Source organism: Helicoverpa armigera, chromosome 4, assembly GCF_030705265.1.
Source record: "Helicoverpa armigera isolate CAAS_96S chromosome 4, ASM3070526v1, whole genome shotgun sequence".
NCBI lineage: Eukaryota > Metazoa > Arthropoda > Insecta > Lepidoptera > Noctuidae > Helicoverpa > Helicoverpa armigera.
Genome location: NC_087123.1, coordinates 1,008,913 through 1,029,062, shown reverse-complemented (window position 1 = coordinate 1,029,062; position 20,150 = coordinate 1,008,913). Strand labels below are relative to the sequence as shown.

General features: G+C 37.1%; 1 protein-coding gene and 1 non-coding gene across 2 annotated transcripts; one reads left to right on the top strand and one right to left on the bottom strand.

The window, feature by feature from the left end:
- The first annotated feature begins 4,890 nt into the window (after positions 1-4,890).
- On the top strand, positions 4,891-19,883 carry LOC110370463 (uncharacterized). Its single transcript, XM_064034217.1, has 9 exons — positions 4,891-5,000; positions 15,781-15,875; positions 16,419-16,480; positions 16,560-16,669; positions 17,239-17,318; positions 17,938-18,020; positions 18,342-18,504; positions 19,025-19,176; positions 19,528-19,883. The coding sequence occupies exons 1-9, from the start codon at positions 4,986-4,988 to the stop codon at positions 19,623-19,625; spliced, it is 858 nt and encodes a 285-aa protein (XP_063890287.1). The 5' UTR covers positions 4,891-4,985; the 3' UTR covers positions 19,626-19,883.
- Trnam-cau (transfer RNA methionine (anticodon CAU)) lies at positions 6,265-6,336 on the bottom strand. The gene has a single exon. It is a non-coding gene; the product is annotated as a tRNA-Met (tRNA).
- Positions 19,884-20,150: the final 267 nt, after the last annotated feature.

The window sequence follows — 20,150 nt, the reverse complement described above, 5'->3', positions numbered from 1 at the left end:
GAAGCCCTTCATAAACGAGAGCCGCGGTAGTTCTTTCGAACAACTCTACAGCCCCGGCAGGCTTCGGCTCAAATGGATTCCCGTCGGTTTGCTGTCTGTACTTGAAAAATGGACAACCTTATGCTAACAAAATAAGAAGTTACACATTCATTTCCATAAAAATGCCTACTAAATACAATCTTAGTCACCATCCTCCATCCAATTATATCACCTTAGACATTGTTTGCTAAAAGCCTTATATTCAAGTGCGTAGTAAAATGAATTAATAAGGTGTTTGTATAGCAAAACTATTACCAATACCACGTGTCAACTATTTGCATTACCACTTGGTAAGCATAAAGATATTTATGTTATTGATACACTTTTTTGCGTACCTAACTGATTGCAAATTGTCCTTTTTGCATAATTTCCATGATCTGTGGGAATTACGGTATGTTCATTATTATTGAGTTAACTATCTGCACTGTAAATCTTAATATTATTGCTACTTTTATAGATTTGAATCTACTTTGAGTGCGTAGGTACCTTTGCTTAAACAATTCATTTTTTCTATTTAAAATATTGTTTTTATACTCAACTGCTTTTGCTTAATTAAATACGCACGTACTCTGAAATATTATTTAAACACCATTTACTAATAATTTTCAGATCAACATAAAAAATCACTTGAAAAGTCCAAACAACATTGCTGACCAATTACTTACTTACACTGCCAGTCAATGACCCATTTCTGGAATTGATAACACTGGCATATTAACTGAAGTCATGCAAAATTGTGTTGAAGCAAGTACATATACATATTATGTACTCGTATTTGCGAAAAATATACCTTCATATCACGCTTTACTTACAAGGAACAAAGTAAACCGCAAAACAAGTAAAGTAATGAACTCCTGACCAAACTTAGTGAGTCAATAGTGGGAAGGCTTAAAGGAATACTGACTTGCATTAACCTTCCAGGAAATCTTAATGGAAATTATGACGATTTACAAGTTCAACAGTATATGTAATTTGAATGAAAACATACTTAATAGTCCCTAGGCCGGCGAACAAATTTTTTTACAAAATAATTTAATATTGATAAATCAATAAAAAAGTTAGGTTTCTCTAATCTAATAAAATGTCTTAATTTAAAATATCTTTGACATCAATATTTTGTTAACCACTAATCGACCATCAACGTTTTATCTTAACCTAATTTGATAGATAGGATACAAAAATAAATCAAAACGTGCAAAGTCAAAATATATCGCATGCATTTATCCTAATGTAATCCTGAAAATTAATTAATTAACATACATTATACATCGTCATTATACTATTTTCTTTATGACATTTGATCATGATTTATGTAACACACTTAGGGGTTTAAATGTCTTCTTTCACTTCAAAATTACTTACCTACTTACTCCATTTTAGACAATCGCGACAAAAGTATAAAACTCCCATTAACTACAATGCAAAGGGACAATACAATAACAAGAGTAAACCGCTTATTACCTGTTATTTGTTAGTTAACAATACTTGTGTATTTACGTAATTTCCATACTGTACTGAAAAGAAAGAAATATGAACTTCTCATTGTCTAGCAAACAGGGTTCGACGACACAATATTATGTCATTAGAATATTAGTGAATGAAACTGTATGGAAATGATGCTCATTTGTCAGAATAACACTTTTCATAAATACCTAAGAAAATTCATGAAATATTTAAAGTTGAGTCACCTAAGTGAGTATTTCTATATACCATCAATGATTATGAAGGTGAAGGAAAACATAGTGAGGAAACTTGGACTTTTTAGAAATCGCAAATCAGCTTTCCAAGCGTAATGAGCATTTTCATCCAGTTTAAAAAAACTTGCATAGGTGTATTGGAAGGGAATTTTTAGACCGATGTTGTTATATACAGTTACAGTTTTACATTCTGCCGTCGTTTTCATATCATCTTACAGAAACAAGCCGGACGCCGAAATGATGACAATTTGGTTTCCTGTATTGTAGTTTTTTATTTATAGATACAAATTGCACGTGGCTGATTCAACAGGAGTTGGGTGTAAACAGTTGCAAATACCACTGCAAACCACTGAAAATCTTTTCCGATGTCATGAAATTAGAAAACACGAAATATATACATTGAAAAAAAACCACTTCAATAAATGATATAATTCTTCAATAATGATATATGCTATGCTAAAAAAACCGCAGCAAAATCGGTTCCGCTAATAGTAAGATTATTGTGATCAGACATATATACATAAGGAGCAAACTGAAAACCTCCTTTTTTGAAGCCGGCTAAAAATAAATCATAATCTTCCTTCTGGTGCAGTCGGGTAATAAATAAAGCCCATCAGAGCTGACCCCCCATCACATAAAAAGAACATAGAAAAATAACAATTACCTAAGCATTTTATATTTGGTATCCTGCCAACTGCATCCATACATAGACCAAGGCGTTTGTTTGTTTGTTCGTCCAGTCATCGCTTACTTATCTTCTAATGCATCAATGTTTCCTAGTTCATGTCAATGTGGTGATGAAGATTCATTATAGTCATTGTATAAGAATCTATTGAATGTAATTAGTGACATTCTTTTTAACCCCCGACGCAAAAACGACGGGGTGTTATAAGTTTGACGTGTCTGTGTGTGTGTGTGTGTGTGTGTGTGTGTGTGTGTGTGTGTATGTGGCATCGTAGCTCCCAAACGGATGATCCGATTGTAATGCGGTTTTTTTTGTTTAAAAGGTATGTCAGTCGGGAGTGTTCTTAGCTATGTTTGGTGGAAATCGGTTCAGGTCTTCAAGGTCATCAGCTCGTTTGCGAGATGTGATAGGAATGTTACACGCTCAGTTTACTTGCAAGTACATGGGGGACCTGAAATTTGAAACACTAATGTCTTTTGGAACCACTGAGCTGGTCTGCTGTTAGGGCACGAAGGTAGGAGACGTAACCCTGAACTGCCTTTCAGTAAACCCATCGAGTTTGGGCTCGTTGAATTTGTCTTGACGAGTTCTCTTCATGTTTCTGATTGACGAGAACCTAATGCTGGAAATGGGATGTGGCGGATGAAACCCTGAAATGCCGGAATGAAACGGATAAACCGATTTATATTTTTACTGAAAATCTAGGATGTCCAAAGGTTAATCTTTATTGTTTCTCAATCTGTGCAATTCTCCCAGAGCCAGTTTGTCATGAGGATTGTTAAACAGCTTCCTTTGGCCAAGATCGCATATAGCGACCCCATCTTAAGATAAAATAAATTAAATGAAAGAAGGAAAAATTAAGGAGCTCCTTCAAAAAGCATGAAATAAAATTAAATTATAATTTAAAACCCCGACCAAAAGTACGCAATAATTATGACAAAAGGAAAAATAACTTTTAACACTACGTAAACTAAATTTTGACGTGTCGGGGGACCGCTTTCTACCTTCATAAATACTTACATAAATCAAATGATACCTACTTAATTACAACATTCGTTTAAAAAAAATACGTATCTAAAGTAATAAATTAGAGCGGTCCCCCGACACGACAAAATTTAGTTTACGTAGTGTTAAAAGTTATTTTTTCCTTTTTATAGGGTTTAGCGTTTTTAACCTTTTGTCATAATTATTGCGTACTTTTTTTGGGTCGGGGGTTTTTTTAAATTTATAATTGTATCATCAAATTCTTTAGACCTTCTTGATAAACAATACAGAATTAATAAAGCACTTTACTTAATTTTAATCGTTTTAATACTAGCTTTAAAGCTGATTGCTAACAGCAAAAATTCCTAAACCGACTTGGATGAAATTCGGCTCATTTATTTCGCAGCTGCAGCTTGCAGCAAACAATATAGGTACTTCGCCACTCTTTTTGCAAAGCACAGAATTTTTCAGAAATTAAATTACCTAAATATATGTTTTTATACCAAACTTTACCGCACATTAATTTTATTAAACAAGGTAAAATTAAAGCCTAAAATATTTAGGTTATCTAGCCCAACTCGTCCAAACTGGCTAGACCGACAACCTATGTCAACACTGAACTGGTTTTGGTTCAGCTTTTCGTAAAGTACTCAAAGTTATGTAGATCATCTTTATATCTAGTCATAAATTGTGTAACACTAGAAATATTTAAAAAAATATGTAGTCTGACTGCTACTGAATTTATTTTGTAAGGTTTTTGTTTCAACTTAAATATTTTGTTTTGATTTACCTCTGAGATATAACAATGATTTAAATAAATTAGGCATCTTACCACTGACAATGTTTCATGAACAGTTGTTGTCTAAAATTAATAAAAAAATCCGTTACTAAATTCGGGATCAATCATGTTATGTTCAACACTCTAATAAATAATTGATCCCCATTATTTACACAAGGAAATAATCCATTCGCTAATATACGTAACACTGTACCAGGAAAAATGTAATTAAAACAAATTGCAAATATTATTCAATTTCAAAGTAAATTTTTCCCGCTTCATATTTGTTGGAATACAAATGAAAATTGATTAGTTACGTGTTATTGTGGTCGGTTATTGGCCTTAGTTCAGTAAGATCTCAAATGTGTTTCAGTTATCTCTTGAACGTTAGATGAAAAACACTTGATACTGAAAGTATAGATGCACAATTTCTTTATTAGTAGGTATCTTCTCCAATTAGGACAGCATCTCGTCCAATCTCATCCCTGGTATTAATATTTGTTTCTTTAATCCACTGAATTCAAATCTTTGAAAATCGCTCAACCGCCAAACAATAAGCTATCCAAGCACATTTCCTAAAACCATTAAAATATTTTCAATTGTGATTACATCCTAAGGATACACAACCACTCTTCGGAAATAGATTTTTTCCAAAAGTCCCCTACACAGTGCGTAATGGTCAGCGTATAATTTTATCCCTATGGTCGCACGCACTCGCGTCTCATATAAGTGTGCGCGATGTGCGCCCGCGCATTATTACACTGTGAGTCAAAGTGCGCGGGTCAGATCGTGTTGTGAAAATATGGCTGTTAATTTTGTAAGTGTTCTTTTGTTTTTTACGATTTTTTGTTTTTGTAGTTTAGATGTAATTTTAGGTTGGTGAAGGTAATTAAAAATTATGAAGGACATATTTTATTGATAAATAAGAAAATTGAAAAAAAAACAGCGAAAACAATTAAACTTATTTTCTTTGTAATTTTCTTTTTATATTTGTATTATGTTTTTTTTTTAATTACACTGATTGTGAAATGCTACTACAGAAAAAAACAGCAGACGTTTTCCCCGAAATAACATAAACGAAATTCTAAAATGTAACGTTACAACTAAATCAGGCATGGAAAGGACAAAAAGCTATTTATTTACACAACTAACGTATGTGTTAACGGTCATTATTTTGTTCAGTAGGTTATTCACCCCAGACATCTAGTAAGTGCCTATTTTTTTCTATACATTATATTCCGTAACACAAGGTATGTGCTATATGTTCTAGTAAGTAGTAAAAATATAATATACTTACCAATTCTACCATCATGTCTTTAAGCGCACGAAAACATTCCTGAAATGAGACATTGGAACTGAGCTCTCAGCTATTGACTTTCGTAAGAACCTGTAACATGTCTGAACGGCTTCTTCTTATCCGAGTGCAGGAAGAGGCAACGGAAGCTAGTTTGAAAAATAAAACCTATAGCTTTATCGCTCTAGAGGTAGTACCTATTCATTAAATTATGACCACCTTTCATAATTTTTCACTCATAGCTTGCTCATTCACATGTTTTTTTACTGGTTCATTCGTTTTCATGAACATTGCTTTTCATATGTCAGCCGACATTGCCAAAATAGTCCGTTACTTCCGTCATTCACGCTAATGTTATTGTGTTATAATTGAATTACTAGAAAATAAAGGGTTCTTTGGGGAAATCAAAATAACTTTTTTGGACAGTAAGTACCTAGAAGTTATTTTCCGTGGTTCCGTAGCCCTCGTTCCGAGGAAGCTACATTCCGCGAATTGTTAAAAAGTAGCTTATGTATTAATCCAGATTGTCAACTTCTTGCTTTACAAATATTATCAAAATTCGTCCAGCCGTTAGAGCATGAAGAAACAACAACGACACTCACATAAACGCCTTTCCTAAAATTAGTTCGAATAGCTCAAAAAAACTAGATAGACTCTTGATACATATTATTTGAAAAAATCTCAACAAACATTAAAATAAGTCCCAAAATCTATAAACATAACATAAACATCTAAAATTACATAAGATTCCTAAGTAAGGTAAATAAAAAACACCAAAAAGAATTTATAGCAGAGCGTGGTTTCGATCCACGGACCTCTGGGTTATGGGCCCAGCACGCTTCCACTGCGCCACTCTGCTCATGAAAATCTCGCTGAAATAGGCGACTAAATACTTTGACGCTTTTCTTTTGCGTAACTTCTTGAAACTTTGCCATATAACCGCATTTCTTTACACACGCGTATTTATTTTTTAAATAATTTTAATGAACTAAATATTTAGTATCTTTGTTGTCCCTTATATTTTACAATACTTAAATACTGTGTAATACAAAAATTTGAAATTATCTATAACTAAATGAGAATAAAAATCACTGATTGTTAATAATAATTCACAAAAACCTGTCACTCATTCTGAAAACTGTCGAAATATAGTGTTGAGTATTTTGTTTATTACATTTCTTAATCATATACTTAAATACAAAAATAACGATGAAAAGCTTAGTAGCGAACAAATAACTTGTTTAAAAACCCCTTTTTATATAAAAAACACTCCCCAGCAGGTAAGAGGGTGACCCTTATGTTGTTTCATTCATAAAATACTATGTAATAATTACACCATTAAAAACACCATCACAAACCATTCTTGCAGCATTAAACGTTTACCTAGAAAACCACGAAACGAAGTTCCTACAAAACCGGGTCGCTTCAGAGTAATATGTAGGCAGACGCAGCCACGCGCGTCCCTACTTGTCCTCACGGGTTATTACGAACAAAATTACACTTTTCCAGCTTGCTACACTGTGTGGCGCAATAAAAGGAATCATTCAGACAGTTACTTACTTACATGCTTCGTGGCTAAGTGGCTGTGACAGTACGAATGTGTCATTGTTGGCTTTTGCAATGTTTCGCAAGATGTGAACTGGTGGTAGTTCGTTATCTGATGGGTAGAACTGGTTGGTAGTGGATGATTGTGCTTAGATAATATGTGCCTTTGTAGTGTGTTAGGATGATATAATTTTATGAGGTTTAGAATTCGCGAGTGGAATATACAAAAACTTTAACTCAATATATTTTCAGTTAACTATTGAAAACATTTTCGGTCACATTATTTTTTGCAAACTTTTCTGTCCAAGATATTGATCATAATCTCATATTGTATTGTCCATAATAACACATTATAAAAAACTGACTAACCTACATAAACTAATTCACACATTAACAAAAACAAATTTGACATTGGCAAAGATCTTAATATTTCCAAACAATAGGAGCCAAAAACAATGCCCTTTTAACTCAGTTATCAGCCTTGTTTACAATCAACTTACTGTCAACCACAGAGAACAAAATTACTAGCGGAGATGTCACAACACAAAATCTCCTAAGGAAGTTAATCAAAATGCGGGTGTTCAGGGGACGAGGAACGTTACTATGTAATTCCGTGCTCGCTTTATTTTAAAACCCAATCACTAATCAATAAAGACTAGTTTTTGACAGATTCATCTCGATTTAACAAGAAATCCAAACGCCTTGTTAGTTCTAGTAACCGATCACGCATTTATTAGATATTTGTAAGTTTGTATATTTGTAAGTTTGTATGTAAGGGGTAATCTTTACAATGTTCCTGAGTATCAGGCAGTAGTTTCCACGGGTCGCGGGTGAAACTGCGGGAAAACAGCTAGTTTGAAATACATTTTTTTACTTTGACTTTAACTTGACTACCTGCCTTATGGCATCTCTGGTCATATTTCCTTCCTCCGTGCTCTCAACTGTTCGTAGGACGAGTTGAACGATCCCTTGATGTGTCAGTCGGACGAAATTGTGACAGCAAGGTCAAGGGCGGAGTCTTACATGAATTTATATCACATCAAGTTATGTCAAGTAATTGCTTCAAGGAAATGTTGGAGTTGGGGAATCAAGTTCAATGTTTTTTTTTATATATTTTTTTTTTTATTTTGCAACGAATTATCTTAATGGAGCTCTATTTGAACATTAACCAATAGGTTTCTAAAAATAATTTTAAAATATTGAACTGTAGTCACTTAACACTGGGCCGATGAAGCTGAATCTGAATATGTTTTCCTTTTTTTACAGCTTTTGTAAAGAAAATATGCCAAACTGCCATATTTATTCCTCAGGTAGAAATTTACTTCTATTGAATCTTTTTTTTTAAATAAATAATTTAGTTTAGTTTATTTCACCTATTATTTTTTAATCATAAGTTACTGATGATCACTAAGCTGATTGTTTTCTCCTTATTTACAAATCCATAAACCACTAAAACGTCCCAACACAACAAGGTCAGAACACATCACATCACATAACATGACATAAAAACTCCGCCTGACCACGGCTAGATGATATAGTAAGTGGGTGAAGGCCTTTACGTCTGTCACATACTGATGTGACGGCTACTTACCGCGTGTTCCTTCCGTTGCGTGTCATCGCTGATCATAGGCTTTTGTGTTGCATGGTTTTTATTGAGAGAAAATTCCTAAGTGAGGAGGAGAATTCGAGGAAAACCGAAAACTGAGGACTCTAAGCAAAGGATTAAATAGAAAATTTCGTGTTGGTGTCATTTTAACACTTTATGAGTTACTGCATTCAAATCGGGTTAAATTAAGAGCAAAAATGCCATAAATACGACAAAATTTTAACACCTTACTATTCACTGCAATATTCAGTTCTCTGTTTCAGGTGTAATTTTTTGTTTTACATTTTTGGTTTCGATTTTATAATAAAATACTAAATATGCATCAAACGAAGACATATGCATCAAACTAACCATTCAAAGAAAAAATACGTTTATTTAACGGAAGTACGAAATAAGTGGTTTACCACGTTTATTGACTCACACCCCATAAATCATACCTACAAGGTTTTTTTTTCAATCAAAACAATAAACACAGCATCAAAAAAATAACCCATTCACACAGAACAATTAGATTAAAACAAAGATAGAACTCGGAACAAACAAACATTGCGTAATTGTTTAATTAATTCGGATTACCGCAACTAACGAATGCCTATGGTAATCGATTACAAGATTACTTATCGATGACGTATACTCTGTGCTTAGAGAATTGTAATATAAATTACGATCAATAAAACATTTTTCACATAGCCATTGCGCTATGTTTATAAAAAAGCATAAAAGGAAAAATGAGTACCTATGCTAAAATAATATTTTTAAACAGAAATTAAGCAAAGATCTATCGGTAAACACAAAATTGTATTGGAAATAAGTTTTTCAAAATATTGAAATTGCACGTCAAAAGATAATGCCTTCCCGAAGATAGCCACTTGACACCTTGCAATGCGTATGACTGTGATTTTCGTACATTTTGACTTTCGTGAAGTCAGTAGTAACCAACTTCAAAGTGGCTAAGCTAACTTAGCAGAAATCAAATTCGCGTGCACATCATATATGTAGTTATGTATGCAAGTGCTATTTCCGACTACCAAACACTACAAATCATAGAGAAATGCTTGTCTATTCTACTGTAACCATTAAATAATACGTTACGAATAAATTCTTCGTACGTAACCGAATTACGGGTTCATTTCAATAACTGCTAAGTAGTGTAATTTTACGCTTCTGGGGTACAAGTAAAGCTGTTTTCTATTTTATGTCTATCATCAATTTGAAATTGTTATGCAAAATAATATGTAATAGTACATACCTACATAGCTTATTACCTCAAGTTACTTGCTTTGTTTTGCCTCTTTCCAATATTCTGGTGGCTCTTGGTAACAGGGTTGTGGTCGAAGAAACTGGTTTCTCTAAAATCCGTATAACATAGCATACCTATTTATCTGGCTTCCACGTACCCATCACCCAATCCTGGAGGGAGTTTTAATAGAATGATAAACTAACAAAAATCTTTTACATTCTCATTAACTTCCTCTTGTAAAACCATTAAGTTAGATATTTATTACAGCGAGCTTCCTACACTTTTATGATACCTACTGGTCTGATCACTATCCGATGCAATTAACTTGTAATTTGAATTTAATAAAACCTAAAATTGTAATGTATAATAAATTTAAAAATAATGTAATATGGGGCGAAAGGCAGCCGAGTCAAATTGAAATATACCATAATTATTGTCACGCCAATTTGAGACTTATCGATTTTTCACCAGAATTTGCTACTTGTGCTGATAAAAAGTGTAGCTGTGATATGCATAAAGCTTTAATTAGAGATATGTATAAAGATGTAGTACGTGTATTATCAGAAGGCGCGAAATTTTCCTGTAGTGCGACTTCAAACCCCGGTCGGGGGAAGCATATTATAGGCTGGAATAAGCATGTGAGGGAGGCTCACTGTAACGCTCGGCAATGGTATAAGAACTGGTTGTTGTATGGGAGACCTAGTTCTGGCTGGCTTTATAATAAAATGACTGAGTCTAGGCGTCTATTTAAGATGAAATTGAAATGGTGTCAAAATAACCAACAACAAATTAAGATGGATATAATTGCACGACACCATGCCAATAATGACTTTTCTAAATTTTGGAAATCCACCAACAAATTGAATATAAGGCCTAGCCGGCCCGTGAGCATCGAGGGTGAACACGAGCCGGATGCCATCGCAGGATTATTTCGGCAGCATTTCAAAGTTGAGCCGTTTGTGAACCGTGCGCGGTCTGAGGTGATGTCGGTGCCCGATGCTGGGGCCATACCTGGAGATGTGAATGTAAAGTTCACTGCAAAGGAAATTGATATAGTTATTAAATCTATGAAAAGAGGCAAATCTCCAGGTCATGATGGCCTCAGCATTGAGCACCTGCGGCATGCTGGGGTACACTTGCCTAGGGTTCTGGCTCTATTGTTTAATCTGTGCATTAGCCACTCCTACCTGCCTGATGATCTCATGTATACCATTGTTGTACCCATTGTAAAAAACAAGACCGGAAATGTCTCGGACAGGTCTAACTACAGGCCAATCTCCTTAGCCACGGTTATAGCGAAGGTATTGGACAGTTTGCTTGACGGCCATTTAACAAAACATATAAAACTGCATGATGGCCAGTTTGGTTTTCGAACTGGTCTATCCACTGAAAGTGCGATTTTGTGCCTCAAGCAGACTGTGCAATACTACACCGCTCGTAAAACGCCAGTATACGCATGTTTCCTGGACTTGTCCAGGGCTTTCGACTTGGTCTCGTACGACCTGCTGTGGACTAAAATGTATCAAGACACTAGTCTACCCCCTGAAATTGTATCAGTATTGAAGTACTGGTACAATAATCAGAATAACGCTGTTAGGTGGGCGGCTAGTAAGTCGGATGAATATAAGTTAGAGTGTGGGGTGCGGCAGGGAGGGTTGACCTCACCGAAGTTATTTAATTTATACATGGACCGCCTGATTGGTGAACTGAGCGGCACCGGCATCGGGTGTCACATAGATGGGATTTGCGTAAATAATATAAGCTACGCGGATGATATGGTCCTGCTCAGTCCCTCAATCGGCGCGCTGCGGAAGCTACTCAGTATATGTGAGGAGTATGCGAGGCCCATGGGCTCAGGTACAATGTTAAAAAAAGTGAGATTATGGTATTTAAAGCACCTAAAAAAGAGGTCACAGTGGTATCTCCCGTCTCACTCTATGGTACACCATTGAACCAAGTCACTCACTTCAAGTATCTGGGTCACTGGGTCACCGAGGACCTTAAAGATGATATGGATGTGGAGAGGGAACGCAGGGCGTTGTCTGTTCGCTGTAACATGTTGGCTCGCAGATTCGCACGGTGTACTGAACAAGTGAAGGTCACACTGTTTAGAGCTTTCTGCCAGACCTTTTACACGTGCAGTTTGTGGACCAAATACACGCAGAGGACATACAACGCTCTGCGTGTGCAATACAACAATGCGTTCAGGGTGCTGATGGGGCTGCCGCGGTACTGTAGCGCCAGTAGCATGTTCGCGGAGGCGCGCGTGGACGGCTTTTACGCCGTCATACGCAAGCGAAGTGCGTCTTTATTGTCCCGGGTGCGCGGCAGCCCCAACGCCATCCTGGCCGCGTGCGGAGGCCGGTGGGACTCTGTGCTTATAGCGCACTGTATAGGCCTACACGCGAAAGCAAGTGCCTGAAATATATTTTTTCATTTTTGTCATGCTATTACTAACATAGGCTAAGAACACTGTTACTAACAAATTATGGAAGCAATTCTGAAATAAATTTTATTATTATTAATCTTGTATGTCTCTACCAGACCTCGGGACTATAGAGTCCCGGATTTTTGGGAGGCGAACGTGGGGCCGAAGCCAACACGCTGAAGCCCTTTTGAGACAACTTTAATGAAATGGTGACACAAAACCGATGATTATCCCTGTATACACTATAGAAATGTACCCAAGGACAATCCCCGGTTCTGTGCTAAACTATTGCTAACTATGGATGAAAACTACTTGGGCTATTGTGATGGGATGCTAATGGACTAGGAATGAGGAAACTACGGGAACTATGGCACCTGCCGATAACAATGTAATAAATACACGTAAAAATGGCAGGTGGAGACTCGCCAACTCACTTACTGGGCCCCCGGGAATCAGTCACTGAAAAGCAACAAGAGGGCAACAGGTACATGAGCGGCTGAGAAGGGTGAGGATACCTCGGCGGACTTTAAACGCAGATCACGCGCTCCCTGTGGGTCCAGCATCACCGGCCCACTCGCCACTTACCACGAGGCACCTACCCTCCGAGCATTGCTCTAGCGACTCCACTCTGACCGGCCGATGAAGGCAAGCCAAGAGGCGGGAGACCTATCCCCCGTCATGCTTCACTCCGGCAAGCCGGAGATGGGGGACAGTATACTCTCCCTGGAGCACTCGGATATATAGCCCCGCGGGGTCGCTACTCCCCGTCATCCGCCTCAGATGCCCTGCGGGGCTTATTATTATTATTATTATAAATGTATGTCTCTTTCTGACCTCGGGACTACAGAGTCCCGGATTTTTGGGAGGCGAACGTGGGGCCGAGGCCAACACGCTGAAGCCCTTTTGAGACAACTTTAATGAAATGGCGACACAAAACCGACGATTATCCCTGTATACACTATAGAAATGTACCCAAGGACAATCCCCGGTTCTGTGCTAAACTATTGCTAACTATGGATGAAAACTACTTGGGCTATTGTGATGGGATGCTAATGGACTAGGAATGGGGAAACTACGGGAACTATGGCACCTGCCGATAACAATGTAATAAATACACGTAAAAATGGCAGGTGGAGACTCGCCAACTCACTTACTGGGCCCCCGGGAATCAGTCACTGAAAAGCAACAAGAGGGCAACAGGTACATGAGCGGCTGAGAAAGGTGAGGATACCTCGGCGGACTTTAAACGCAGATCACGCGCTCCCTGTGGGTCCAGCATCACCGGCCCACTCGCCACTTACCACGAGGCACCTACCCTCCGAGCATTGCTCTAGCGACTCCACTCTGACCGGCCGGTGAAGGCAAGCCAAGAGGCGGGAGACCTATCCCCCGTCATGCTTCACTCCGGCAGGCCGGAGATGGGGGACAGTATACTCTCCCTGGAGCACTCGGATATATAGCCCCGCGGGGTCGCTACTCCCCGTCATCCGCCTCAGATGCCCTGCGGGGCTTATTATTATTATGTTTTGTGTACGTCTTAAAAGACAAATTAGATCCGTCCAAACAAAAAAAAATTACCAATCAATCCTAAACAGACATTACTATAGTCCAGCTTAACTCAGATAAGCTATTTTACATTCATGAATAGGCCAATAAAAGTGCATAGGCCATGTATAGCATTTCAATCGACTGGCAGAACATAGGTACCTACATAATAATGTTCCTTAGTTAGAGCACACTGCAGTCCAAACAATCGGCCGACAGTTGACTCGATGCTCGGCAATCATTTTTTTTTATTTTAAAGAAAATCCTGATTCCGGCCGGCGCGGCGGTCTGATACCGGCCCTATATCTTTTCTGTGACTGTCATCTTCATACTGAACTAGGCGTTTTTCCGAGATTTCACCCGGGTCGCTTGGGAACTACTGCCTCGGGAAGAAAGTAGCTTACCAATAGTGCAAACATTTTTGAAATTAGTAAAGCAGTTTTTGTGGTAATCCATTACAAAAAAAAAACTTTTTCCTCTTTATAGTAGTGAAAAATTGGGAACAAGACAGGAGGAAGATGAAGAATAGTACTAGTGTACTAGTGTAGTTTATGAGCGAAAACTGACGGCCAACTAAAAGTTTGCAGTATGCGAGAGGTCTTAGTGCTCATCATGATTAAAAGTGGCCATTACATAGGTAAATAAATCTTTAAAAATAAACAGCTGACGATCATCTCGGCGTACATTTTTATCTCGTGTATATAATGAATACGTTGATGCAAGACATATAAAAATATGGCTATTGTCTGTTGTTTTATGGTCCTATGGTGTTTTATACTAGTCATTAATGTGTCTGATTAGTTATTCAATTCCTGATCTGATTTAGTCAGTTTAGAAAAATAAAAGGTCCAGGAATTATTGCCTTTTATTTTACTGAATAAATACTTCATTGCACATCGTATTTGTCACTTCCAACTTTTAAGGAAACAAAATTACATTAGTACATAATAAGGAAAATGTAATAGTTATTATTGCATTGTTATCTAATAATTGTATTAGCAACGCCGTCTTTCTACGTTACAACTTATTAGCCTTTCTCATGAATCACTATCTCTGTTGGTGAATAAAGTGGAAATACCATGGGGAACAAAACGAAAACACATTGAGTAAATTTTGAGTTAACTAAGTAAATGTAACTAAGGGACAAACATTTGTTGCTTGAAAGTTCAGCCTTTCATCTTTAATAATAGTAAATGCGAAAAAGAGTTCGTCATAAATTCTCGATAAAACATTGAACAAGAGATAGGTGGGTCTTAGGCATCGAGGTATCCGGGTGCAGGAAAGAGGGAAAAAGCTATAGTTTCATAATACAGTGATGAGTAGAATTTCGCGGATGTATAGTGACATGTATGCAATGTTCGGCCTTAGATGTCGTGACCCGAGCGAAGGCTGGCACAGAGCTGTGTAGAATTGTAATCGCGTCGAGATGAGCTGTAATGATAACGAGGTGATTTTAACTGTTTGACCACTGGTAACTTAACTTTAACTCAATGATTAATTCATTTCGTTAGAGAATTTGAAATTAGATGGCTATAATTTGGCAATGGGTATACCCAATACATTTTTACTGTTGCTATTTAAGCAATTTGCATAATTTCTACACGACATCATTATTATGGCAGGCGTTTCAGAATGTTATTGTTGCATTCAACAATACACAAACAGTTAAATGTCTTCGTTCATTGTCTGAAAAATATTTGAAGATATCTATAATTAAACTAGCATCTGCCAGCGGTTTCTTCCCCGTCTCCAAGAACCCGGTTTCACCCCAGAGAAATTCGTCATGCACTCTAATGTTCTAGAAAATCTTTAGCCTCCGTCGACAAATTACACTGACTTTTTTTTTATCAGACCAGTATTCTACCAGATAAGCAAGTTCAAACCAAGAAACTCTTCTGCTTTATAAAAGTAATGCCTATAGATTCTATTCTATTTACAGTATGTGATAGCCGCGGTGGTGGCAGCAGTAAACGCTGCTCCTCCCACCCAACAGCAGCGTTACCCACAGCAAACAGGACTGCACCAACTAAACCCGTGAGTATCATTTTACTACTACTGTTTATGCAAAACTCAACAGAAGTCCCCAACTAAATTCCAAGCGCCTTGGAAACTGAACTTTTAGGAACCGCACGGTCACCCTTTGGTTCCTACATTGTTATTACATTTACTGCCTCGTTGGTCTAGTGGTCGCAAGTGCGGCTGCTGAGCACGAGGTCTCGGGTTCGATTCCCGAGTCGGGCCGAAATCGCTTTGTGGGTTTTAGAAGACTTTCACAAAGCAGCCCGGAGCCTGGAAGCTGGTGATTGATTCACCCGTGCATCGGAGAGCACGTAAATGTCGGTCCTGCGCCTGATCTCTCTCCGGTCGTGTCGGATTACCGTCCCATCGGACTATGAGAGTGAAGGAATAGGGAGTGCACTTGTGTCTGCGCAAATGCTTGTGCACTATAATATGTCCTGCGTAGTTGGCTAATCTCCTTACATGAGAACAGCCGCCGTAGCCGATAATCGGCTAGGACGACATCATCATCATCATTACATTCAAATACCCAACATGGTAACATTATTTCTTTTCCAGATTGGACTACTTTTTGGAGCAGCCTGTTGATAACTACTACAGACCCGCCGAACAGAAGCAAGGTTAGTCCATAGTATTTTCTAAAACTTGCGTCAAATGGTGCATTTAAAATTCACTTGTAAATGTCACATTAATTTCCAGTAAGTGTAAACGGTCCAAATGGTGCGCCTGCGCGCCTGGAGTCTTTAGAGCCAGACAGTGAAGTAGAACTGGTGCCAGGAGTTCAGCAGCCACAGCAGCCTCCACAACAGGTAAGCAACCTAACTATAGCATTTTTTATTATAGCCGTTTTCCCGCGGTTTCACCCGCGTCCCGTGGGAACTACTGCCCGTACCGGGATAATATATAGCCTATGTTACTCGTGGATAATGTAGCTTTCGAATGGTGAAAGAATTTTTAAAAACTGTCCAGTCGTTTTTGAGCCTATTCATTACAACCAAACAAACAAACAAAGTTTTCCTCTTTATAATATTAGTATAGATTACTGACAGCTAATTGCGTAATCTGATAACGGGAAAACGAGAGCCTAATAAATTCGATGAGCCAGTCGCGCCTAGTTAAATAAAATAGCAAAATGACGTTGAACACCATCGTAATATTAAATTTTGTAATGGCTGTTTGCTCCTATCGATGATTCAGGTTCTATTGGTTTTTATAACTTAGCAAAACTTGTTTTAAGTTATTGTTTAAATATAAACCCTTATATTTTAATCCTTATCCTTTAAGATGCTATTTTTAGAGGATATGGCTTACTTGGTTCACGAAAACTTTACGAAAAGAAATGTTATACGTGCTAATGATGTTTTCTGTTTATTTCCAGAATCCCGTAGCACCAAACATCCCCGGGCTGGTTCCCGGACAACGAGTGTTTATTGTTCACATGCCAGTTCCTGGATACAGGTAAGGTCCACCATTCAGTTTAAATAAGACTAATTAACAAAAAGACAAGCTTTTTCCAGGATAAAATTACTCCTCGTAAATAAATAATTTTATGAGATTCTGAACTGCCAAGTTCATCAATATTAATTCAGCAGTTTTTGTTCGCAAGACGAACGATAACATACATACGTCTTTACATGCAAACTTTCTCGTTTATCATATTAGTACGACTAGTACAGAGTCCCTATTAGTGATTTCTGTAACCTAGACTAGACTAGACTTAGCATGAATAATAAATCACGTCAGACGGCTATCAATGCAGAGTGGAAAACCTGAAACATCGGGTGCACTAGGCCAATAAAACGATTTAATTGACTTAGACCCATTTTCACTAACAAGGTAAACGTCCGATTAGCAAAACAGCTGTTGCTGTATCTGACTTTTGTTCGTAAAGCGATCGATTTTCAAAAGAAGCTTTTCACGAAAATTACAGTTTAGTAGGAAAAATAAACGTATTACATGAATAACTGTAGTAATTGTCTGTGGTTAAAGCTGAACTAGCTTCGCAATTAGGTCAATGTTAATTACTTTATTTCCTAAATCTGATCAAATAAAAATATTTTATTATGATTTGTTTCAGTCCCGGCAGCATAGGAGGTTACCAGCCTGTGTACATAGTTGCTGCAGCACCTCAAGGAAACGCTAGGTTCCCTGGTAACCATGGTAAGTTCTAATCTAATCCTCACTGTATCAAAATAACATGAAATATTAAACCGGTAGAGTTAACTGAACGAAAAAAAAAATCAGTAATCAGAAGTGAAAAACTACAAAAGCTAATTCGCGAATGGCATAAAGAGGTTGTAATAAAAGAATTCAGAAAACGTCTCATTGCTGATTTCACAGTAATACTATCTACACATTATTTCTACGTAGCCCTACGTAGTAACTCTTGAACTCTAAATACTTTTTCAACCACAAATATCAACCAAACAAGAAAAATAACTCTTTTGTGACAAAAATAACCAAATCCATAATCTTCTCTAGGTTTCCAGAACGCAGTCCTCGTAGACCCATCAGGGCAGCCGCTGGTGCATCCATTCGGAGGCTACCCCCGAGGCTTGGTGCAGCCACAAGTGCTTGGCGCTCCTCTAGCCTACCCCAACAGGCCTTACGACCTGGTGTATCAGGACCAGGGTCTTGTTAATGCGTAATTTTGTTTTTTTTATTTAAATAGGTTCGACCTTGAGACATGAAAAAGATGATAACGAAAATGGGACGATACTAAATCGAAAGATGTTCCATGAATGTATTTGCAAAACCAAGAATCAAAATTGAAATTTTCATCAATGGAATTGATTGCCTTTCAATTTTTAAACCAAATTCTCATTTTTCAGATGGTATCTGAAAGTAAAACTATTATCTCAGCATTCAAAACTTTCTATTTTTGTAATTTAAAACTTGTGTTTTACAAAAATACCATATTGTGATTGAAAATACTGTTGTGATTGAAAACACTATCTATTGTGATTGACACCGAAAATATCGAAAATAATTTGCGATCTATTGTACGTCGAAAACTGATTTGAATTTTGGTTTTGTAACCTTAGTCAACTAGGGAACAGAAAATTATTGTATGTATCTTTTTCATGGTTTAAAACTACCTACACTTCAAGATAAAGCAATCACCTTATAAAACATACCAAATACATTCTCATCTTCGTTCACAGCGCTGGCCAGCCCATCCAACAGGATGGTAGAGGAGCCATCCACTTCTCCCAATCAGTTGGTCTCCAAGGACCAGTGAACCCTGCCGCGTATACAGGACCCGTCGCACAACTTGCCCACCCTGGCCAAGCGGCTAACACGAGACCACAAAACGGTTAGAACTTAGATACTTACATTTTGTATGGTCCTAACAGTTTATGGTATTTCAAATATGGCAGAAAAGGAAATATTTTAAATACTACTGGAGAATAAGTTGTTCAAGATAAATAACTTGAATGCATTCAAGTACAATATTGCTGGATATAGATGTAATTGTTACGAAAGACTACATAATTCCAGTATCACACAAAATTAGAAAATAAAAAGGATTTGCTAAAGTTACCAATTCAGAACAAGCTACTACAGACAGTAGGAAACTGACTAGAAGTTAAATGTGATGCAGTTCAGTCTATGTAGGCTAAAGACAAAGCAGGTTAACAAGATTTGAACGAATTTAATGTTACAGGTGCCCCAGCTCAACTGAAACAGGGAGAAGATACCAAAGAAGCAGTCGAAGTGAAATCAAACCACAGAGCACAAGCCCTAACACGAAACAAAGCATAGTTCAACGATACTCACCATTAGCCTATTGTTATCGAACAAATTGAAACTCAAAAACAAACTACACAAGGTCTAAAATACGATGCAGACGACAAAGTACTGAAAGAAGTGATTTTAGTTTTAGTCACACAATTTTGGATAGTAGACAAAATTGACAGTGTAATTTTTATGTAGGTAATTCTTATGTTTGTTACCAATTTGTAAAATAGCAATGCAATTTAGTTCTTATATTTATTGTGAAAATTAAATGTTTGATACTTATTTCATATGTTTAAATAATATTCCCCTACTCTTTTAACTTCCTAAAACTGCATAATATTTGCTCCTTTAATCTTTTTTTAGAAGATCACAAGCCCACAAATGTATGACAAAGAAAAGTAATCAGACAACATGAAGTCAAACACATACAAAGTTACAGAGGAAGATATTACTCCTCAACATCTTAAGCTGCCTATCATACAATGTAACCGACAAGAAACACATGTAAATACAATGCAAGATAAACCACAAAACATACACTAACAAATA

What these genes read in the sequence shown, in the direction of transcription:
- LOC110370463 (XM_064034217.1), top strand. An exon ending in ACCCGCCGAACAGAAGCAAG is followed by an intron (nt 16,481 to 16,559) that starts GTTAGTCCATAG and finishes ATTAATTTCCAG; the next exon opens with TAAGTGTAAACGGTCCAAAT. An exon ending in TAACACGAGACCACAAAACG is followed by an intron (nt 19,177 to 19,527) that starts GTTAGAACTTAG and finishes TTAATGTTACAG; the next exon opens with GTGCCCCAGCTCAACTGAAA.